An 8,410-nucleotide genomic window follows, 5' to 3' on the forward strand; every position below is an offset into this window, starting at 1 on the left:
AGATGGAAACAAAAAGCAAATTCATTCACAAGAAGGAAACATTGTAGCAAAAGCGTCAGCTGTCAATCACGGAGGGAAAGGTAAATGGCTAATAACGCCAATTTTCATAATCATCCCATAATAAGCGGAAGGATAGAGGACGGCGAGGTCACTGCCATGAGAAAACAATGCAAAAAAACAACAAAATGACAAAAAAAAGTCACTCTGCTCCAAAGGCAAACTCCACTTAAAGGCGAACTCCACTTAGAGGGGAACTCCGCTTAGAGGGGAACTCCGCTTAGAGGGAAACTCCGCTTAGAGGGTAACTCCGCTTAGAGGGTAACTCCACTCTCACTAAACAACTGATACAATGTTGGTCATGGAGACATTGACATAAAATCAGCGTTGTGCGTTTTACCTCCTGCCGAAGTGGTGTGCACGGCCGCCTTCTTCCCAACCTCCGAGAAAACGTTCCCATCCAGCGCAGACGTTTTGGTCTCCTTCTTGTGTGCTGTGCTCACTGGGCCCGAACTCTCCATGTCAGCAGCTCATACTCCAGAGACAGAGCCTGCAGGAGAGAAAATCCTGCGTTAAAAGATGACAGATCACAATATAGGTTTAAGATGACAAGACCGACCTCCGTTGTCTTGTTGGCTCCACTAGTCCTACACCACGGAGGCCATGGTGTCCGTGTCATACACTGATGGGAGCTAGTAAGTCTGAAACATCTGCAAGTTGTATAAATGGCTCTCTGTGAGGTCTGGGCTTCTATTATAAAACAGAGTCATTGCACCGAGCCGCTCAGAGCTCCCTCTGGTGCCCAATTAGCAAATCACTATTATAAACCTGAAAAATGAACTATGTTTTGCTCCCTTCTGGTCTGTTAGATAAACTATTAGAGTAATTTTGTTATATCTGTTCAATAAAGTGCCAAAAATACCTGTTGATCCCGCCAGAAATCGTGTGAGCTGACCATTTCCTGTGCTCTTTGCCTGTGCACAAGAAGGGGAGGGTGATGATAAGGAGAGGTTATGAAGATGAGGAGGGGGAGGGGATAAGGAGTTATGGGGATGAGATAAGGAGGGGTTATGGAGATGAGGAGATAAGAGAGGCTATGGAGATGAGGAGGAGATAAGGAGGGGTTATGGAGATGAGGAGGAGAGGAAATAAGGAGGGGTTATGGAGAGGAGGGGGAGGAGATGAGGAGTTATGGAGATAAGGAAGAGTTATGGAGACAAGGAGTGGTTATGGAGATGAGGAGTGGGAGGAGATAATGATGAGTTATGGAGATGAGGAGGGGGAGGAGATAAGGATGAGTTATGGAGATGAGGAGGGGATAAGGATAGGTTATGGTGATGAGGAGGAGATAGGGAGGGGTTATGGAGATGAGGAGGAGAGGAAATAAGGGGGGGTTATGGAGAGGAGGGGGAGGAGATGAGGAGTTATGGAGATAAGGAGGAGTTATGGAGACATGGAGTGGGAGGAGACAAGGAGTGGTTATGGAGATGAGGAGTGGGAGGAGATAATGATGAGTTATGGAGATGAGGAGGGGGAGGAGATAAGGATGAGTTATGGAGATGAGGAGGGGAGGAGATTAGGAGGAGTTATGGAGAAGACGAGGGGGAGGAGATAAGGAAGAGTTATGGAGATGGGGAGTGGGAGGAGATAAGGATGAGTTATGGAGATGAGGAGGGGGAGGAGATAAGGAGGAGTTATGGAGATGAGGGAGAGACAAGGAGGGTTTATAAAGATGAGGAGGGGGAGGAGTTATGGATATAAGGAAGGGTTATGCAGGGTCACGCATGGGCTTTATCTTGGTCAGTTTTCACGCAAATACAGTCTGCCTAGGACTGCCCACTCCTCCATACCGACACCACCATGAAGACATTTTGATATTTGCATAACCCCTCCCAAGAGCCAGCCCACTGCTTGTATCAGGGCTGTGGGCTCTTAAGAGCAGTACTGATGCAGGATGCTGTGATGTTTCCAGGCAGCTATGTACAGCCCCCTGCCGGCCCCTCCCACCAGTCATAGTCTGCCTGCATTTCATAGAGAAGCCCCGAGACCCAGCAATGACATCACTAGGTATAATATAATGTAATGAAAAAGGAAAGGTTTTATATTTGCGGGGGAGGGGCGGGGAGGAGGAACCAGGGAAGGTCAAAATATAACCAGATTAAACTTCCCCTCTGCGTGTCTTGGGGTCAGAGACACTGTAACTCTTCTTGTTGAGGTCACAAATATTTTTGCCGTCAGACACCAGAAAGTCGGGTCAGAAATAACAAAAAACAGAGCGGGATTCTGTGCGGGGGAGTGGGGAGTTCTGTTTGGATCTGATCGCTGTTTGCATCCACCGAGCGCCTCCAAACAAAACACAAACATTTCCGTCTCTTCCCGACGTTGTCGCATCTTTTCTGGTGGCTAAGAAAACACAGCAGAGGGCGGAGTCCAGCTGTCGCTGCGCGGCGGGGTCACAGGACCCCGCTTTTCCGAGTAGAACGCCACCAAGCCCCCCGAGGACCGGCGACACCAAAAATAACTTTTCTTACTGATCAGAAAACCAGCTGACCAAATATATCCGAAATGAAACATTTGTGTCACATGTAACCAGTGATCCCCGGAAGAAGGATGTCCTATACTGCAGCCGAGCCGTCCTGAGACATGGCGGCTGCATTCGTTTTCTTTTCAGGCTCATTTCCCTTTTTCTTTTCACCGGGTGACTCCGCCAGTTACATTTCTTGTCCTGGGGGTGACAACGATCACTCGCTGTACTGTATTTATGGAGGGGCAGCGTTGTCACCGTAGAACAGGACTAAAGAACACCTCCCCTTTTGTGACTCTCCTATTAGACAGCACAGCCAGACACTCTACCTTCACTGCAGCAGAGAAACAGTTTCATCAAAAGCACGGTTCCGGCCTGGTAACTGATCAATAAGAGGACAGCACGGGAATCAGTCATCACTCTGCTCATGGGGTTCACTCAAGCGCCTGGGTATGGTCAGCACATGTGCATTACGGCAGAGCTCGATCGGCTGCTGGTACTGGCCCTCTGCCTAGCATAGAGAATATAGGAGGCTGAGTGCAATACTAATTCAGGTACTTGATTTCAGAGTCAGAAAACATCGTCTTCATACCAGAGTCCTGTGTATTGTTCTGGAATCTCGGGGAGATTTGCGTATTTCTTCCAGATCTGCGCAGTCATCCAGTGTGAGACTCGGAGCTTCCTGTAATAAAGACCGCTCACTGCTTCTCTCTCTCCTTGTGTAGGGAGCCTGGTCTTGTCTACGCCCACCTCCTGTAAGAAAGACCACTCACTGCTGCTCTCTCTCCTTGTGTAGGGAGCCTGGTCTTGTCTACGCCCACCTCCTGTAAGAAAGACCACTCACTGCTGCTCTCTCTCCTTGTGTAGGGAGCCTGGTCTTGCCTCCACCCCCTCCTGTAATAAAGACCGGTCACTGCTGCTCTCTCTCACCTTGTGCAGGGTGACTGGTCTGGTCTCCGCCTCCTCCTGTAATAAAGACCGGTCACTGCTGCTCTCTCTCTACTTGTGCAGGGTTAACTGGTCTTCTATCACCCCCCCCCCCTATAGTTTTCTGTAGTGGGTGGAGCCTGCTGTGTCCCTCCCACAGCTCTGCCCTCTTCACAGGTTATGTACAGCACAGTGATGATGTCACTTTTACTTACACAAGGTAATATCTGGGTCCGCAAAGTCATTTGGTGCACATGAAGTGGATTTATACCCTGGCTATTGAGGAATTTGTTTAAATGAAAGATTTTGTGCTCAGCCCGTGAGTTCAGCTTTAAAGGAGAACTATGGGGTTAGGGGCTTTTCCCCATAGTTCTCCTTAGGGTAACGGGACGACACAAACATTCCTGCACGGTGATATTTCCGTCCTGTATCCATCCGATTGGAGTTTGTCTGCTCCAGGTATGAAGCCCAGACGGAGATGACAGGTGAGGAAGCAGCTGTCACACATGGAACGCACACACGGCCTTGTCATTCCTTTACAACATACACAATGTATTAACCCCTCACTCCCCGGCACCCGGCTCCATACACAGGGCTCCACGCAGCCCTGTAAGTAAATAGTATTACTCAATGACCTGGGAATGCGGACGACTTAGAAGAACTTCCGTCATTATTCCATAGTACGACATAGAACCATTGTCTCTGGGAATAAAAGAGCTGACAATCTAATGATACAACAAATGCAGACGCGCCGTACAGAGCCTGTTTGGTCACAGAAAACATCCCGCCTCCTCCGGAACATCCGAGCGATCGCTTTTACACCGCAGAGAATTGTACTGCAGCCGGTTGGTTACATAGTATTTGAGGTTGAATAAAGACACAGGCCCATCAAGTCCAACCCATTGCGTGTATGTATGTGATTCTGTAGGTGTTTGCATGTGTATGAGTCCATGTGTGATCTTGTTCTTAAAGGAGAACCGACCTGTGACAATGAGACTGTCACAGGTCGGCTCAGTAGATCGGGAAGTGAGCGAACACATGCCGGCGTTCGCTCACCTCTCTATCCTGTCACGGCTCTCTGCCGTGACAGGGGAGGGGCTGGTTTCCCTCCTCCCCGTTGCGATCCGCCAGCGCTGACTGGCGGAACGGACGGGGGAGGGGGCGGGTACAGCTGGCTCTGCCTCTAGATAGGCAGAGCCGGCTGTCAGTCAAGCAGCTGGGCGAATCCCGGCATAATTGCTGGGATCCGCTTCAGCTGCGGCGTCTCACTATATATCTACAGCTTGCGGTATACTGAGCCTAGGGTGAAGGGAGGACGCTAGTTTGTGTCCTCCCGTTACCCTAAGGAGAACTATGGGGAAAAGCCTTAACCCCATAGTTCTCCTTTAAGAGTACCTGTACCCCTGTATGGTTGTTTTGGGAAAAGTTGATTTTTTTTTTTCTTATTATTGAATGTGCGGCAAAAAGAGAAAAAAATATTATTTTTGTGACCCTCGTATCTGACAATGTCAAAGCTCCTTCAATGGTAGATAAAAAAACAACTGCAGCCATGAAAAGTTTTGTGACTCTCGCTATTTAAAGCTGAACTCCAAGCGAACAGCTAAATACACATTCAAAATATATGAATGGCAACTGTTTCCTGCCAAAAGATGTTAAAGGAGAACTATGGGGTCAGGGCTTTTCCCCATAGTTCTCCTTAGGGTGACGGGAGGACACAAACTAGCGTCCTCCCGTTACCCTAGGCTCAGTATATAGGGAGCTACAGCTCGCGGTATACTGAGACGCCGCAGCTGAAGCGGATCCCGACAATTATGTCGGGATCCGCCCAGCTGCGTGAGTGACAGCTGGCTCTGCCTATCTAGAGTGACGCGGAAACAATGATATCCAAAATGTATTAAAAAAAACGGAATCACTAATTAAAACATTCAATAATCCAACTCCGCGCACCGCAGCACCTCTCGACGGCGGGAATATTCAGACGCTGCTGGTGTGTGAGGGGGTTCTCGGTGCCCCTCCCCCCTCATTTATTATAGGGTTCTTTATTTCTCAGAACATTTATTACGCTGGGCACACACCTTACAACCATCGCAAGACTTTTGTCTTGCGATGGCTGTAAGGTAATTAAAAAAACTATCTTGGACAGGCAGATTGTACTTGCGATGATTGCAAGCCGCGCCCCCCCTGAAGGGCGGGCTTCCGATGACCCCAATGCCGAACGGGCAGTGTGCGCTTGCGCACACCGGCCCGTCCGGCTTTTATCTCCCGAACATGCTACACACCCGCCGAACATCGTACGATGCTCGGCGTGTTCTCGAACATGTTCGGGTCCCCACACACCTTACGATGATCGTATGATGATCGTAAGGTGGGTGGAAGCCGTGCGACCTCTACTACTGTAAGGTCGCACGACTTTAAACTTACGGACATGTTCGAAAACCCGCCGAGCATCGTACGATGTTCGGCGGGTGTGTAGCATGTCCGTACGATAACAGCCGTACAGGCCGCTGTGCGCAAGCGCACACTGCCCGTTCGGCATTGCGGTCATCGGAAGCCCGCCCCTCAGGGGGCGTGGCTTACGATCATCGGACGTACGATCTGCCTATGCAACATAGGCAGATTGTACGTTTTTTTAAGTACCTTACAACCATCGCAAGACAAAAGTCTTGCGATGGTTGTAAGGTGTGTGCCCAGCCTTCGTAAGTTAAAAGTCGTGCGACCTTACAGTAGTAGAGGTCGCACGGCTTCCACAGACCTTACGATAATCGTACGATCCCGGGATTTCCCGCCATTATCGTACGCTTATCGTAAGGTGTGTGGGCACCCTTATTGTATTTATTTATTTTGGAGATTTGCCCTCAGCGCTCAGCACAAGTTCAGCGAAGAACAAATGCCAAAATGACACGACCGCAGCGACAAATGTCTCCATTACCTGGGAGCTCAATTCATCCTTATCAGCTAATTATGTTTATCTGTTTGACTAACGAGCGCCTCTTAATTGCTTTACAAAGGCAGAAGAAAGGAAAAAGGCAGCCTGCAAACTCCTCCGACTGAAGAGCTCACACTCTATGAAGAGAGACAAACCGAATTCCAGGTTATTTTCCCGGCTTCTCTCCGAAATGTCGGGGGAATGGAAGACTGCTCATCCCTAAAGGGGACCAGATTGTTTCCTGACCCAAAATGCATCCTAATGTATCCCTATGTTATTTCTGGCCTCTGCTCACACCAGCGCAGTCCGTTCCAGACCAGAAAAATACGGCATGTCTCAATATGTCTGGTCTGGAATGCACTGGAACGCATAGAAACGCATCAAAAAGGCTTGGAACGCACTGGAATGCACCTGAAAGCCCATATTAAGCTAAAACAATAGCCCCAGAACGCGGCAAAATCCCGGTAATTTACGGCCAAAACACGTTGCACTGCATTACCGACCTGGTCCAGATCTGGTCCGGAAAATGGTGTGAACCCAGCCTTTGGGCTCATTCACAACATATCCAGATCATCTCCAGACAAGACTAGACCAGATTGTTTCCGGACGGACCCAAAATGCATCCTAATGTATCCCCTATGGCTTATGCTATATCTGGCCTCTGTTCACATCAGAGCAGTCCACTCAAGACCAGACCAGAACAATACTGCAGGTCTCATTTTCTCTGGCCTGCAATGCACTGGAACACATAGAAATGCATCAAAAACGCAAACGCACCTTTAAGACGATTTTAAGCTAAAAAAACAAAAACTCCAGAACGCGGCAAAATTGTGGTAAAAATGCCATATAAATCCTCCAAAATTGCGGTAAAAATGCCATATAAACGCGGCAAAATTGCGGTAAAAATGCCATATAAATCCTCCAAAATTGCGGTTAAAATGCCATATAAATCCTCCAAAATTGCGGTAAAAATGCCATATAAATGCTGCAAAATTGCGGTTAAAATGCCATATAAATCCTCCAAAATTGCGGTAAAAATGCCATATAAATGCTGCACAATTGCGGTTAAAATGCCATATAAATGCTGCAAAATTGTGGTAAAAAACTGCATTCCAGATCTGGTCCGGAAAATGGTGTGAACCCAGCTTGAGTCCCCATTCACACCTTTGTGTTCCATGAATACGTGTCCCTTGTTGATTTCAATGGGCGCCGCACACGTGACAAACGCGGGAAGGTAGCTCACGTAGAAGATTCTGTGACAGGCGTATACTGCGTTTTTTCATCACATTGTGTGTGTTTAACGCGCGTCAATGCGCAGGGACAAACACGTGTTTTCCCGGCCACATTCGGGGTGCCATTTGCAAGTCATGGCACCGCAAGCATGTTGCACGTTCTTAACGCGTTGCGTGCACGCATTCCTGGAGCGCGAAGGTGTGAACGGGGACTTATGGCTGCCGGACTCCTCGCATACAATCCGCGGCAGAACTGAGCGCAGGGGTCGTCTATCAGAATGAGAATTACTAGACTAACCGTCACTTTCACGGTGAACATTTTCCATGTAATTGGCGAAACATAACGCATGACTCACACGAATGGGATTCATTTCTTCCCACACTGGTTTGGGGTCATTCAAAAACATTCACGCTTCTGTGCAAGTCATGGAAGAGTCCCAGGGGGGTGAATACTTATGCAAAGGCTGCACAGAACATCAGCTCAACATCGGTCGTCCGTGATTTCGCTGGTGACCGGCGCTTTAAGACTCCCTGTGCCGCTGAGGTCTGTGACCACACCAACTAATCAGAAACCCGTAAGAAGGAGCGACCGAGAAGAGATAAGTTAAATGAAGTTTTTATTTCCCCCAAATGTTATAAATAATCTGGAGGTTTAAGGGAAACGTCACCATTTAGACAGAATGCATCGGATTCAATGGGAGGGGGAATTAAAGGCTACGTTCACCTTTCTGACTATATTTCATGTTACTCCATCTACAAAACCCAACCTGCACCCCCCCCCCCCCCACTCCCCCCTCCTCCACC

General features: G+C 48.5%; 1 protein-coding gene across 1 annotated transcript in view; it reads right to left on the bottom strand.

Annotated features, from left to right (window-relative positions):
- The window catches only part of GLI2 (GLI family zinc finger 2), a 126,903-nt gene that overhangs the window by 89,283 nt on the left and 29,210 nt on the right, over positions 1-8,410 (bottom strand). The window contains exon 2 of the mRNA XM_018558090.1: positions 398-547. Coding sequence (XP_018413592.1) covers positions 398-518 — 121 coding nt within the window. The 5' untranslated portion in view covers positions 519-547. The remainder of the gene's footprint in view (positions 1-397; positions 548-8,410) is intronic.

This window comes from Nanorana parkeri, unplaced genomic scaffold (genome assembly GCF_000935625.1).
Source record: "Nanorana parkeri isolate BGI_ZX_2015 unplaced genomic scaffold, ASM93562v1 scaffold320, whole genome shotgun sequence".
In the NCBI taxonomy this organism is placed as follows: domain Eukaryota; kingdom Metazoa; phylum Chordata; class Amphibia; order Anura; family Dicroglossidae; genus Nanorana; species Nanorana parkeri.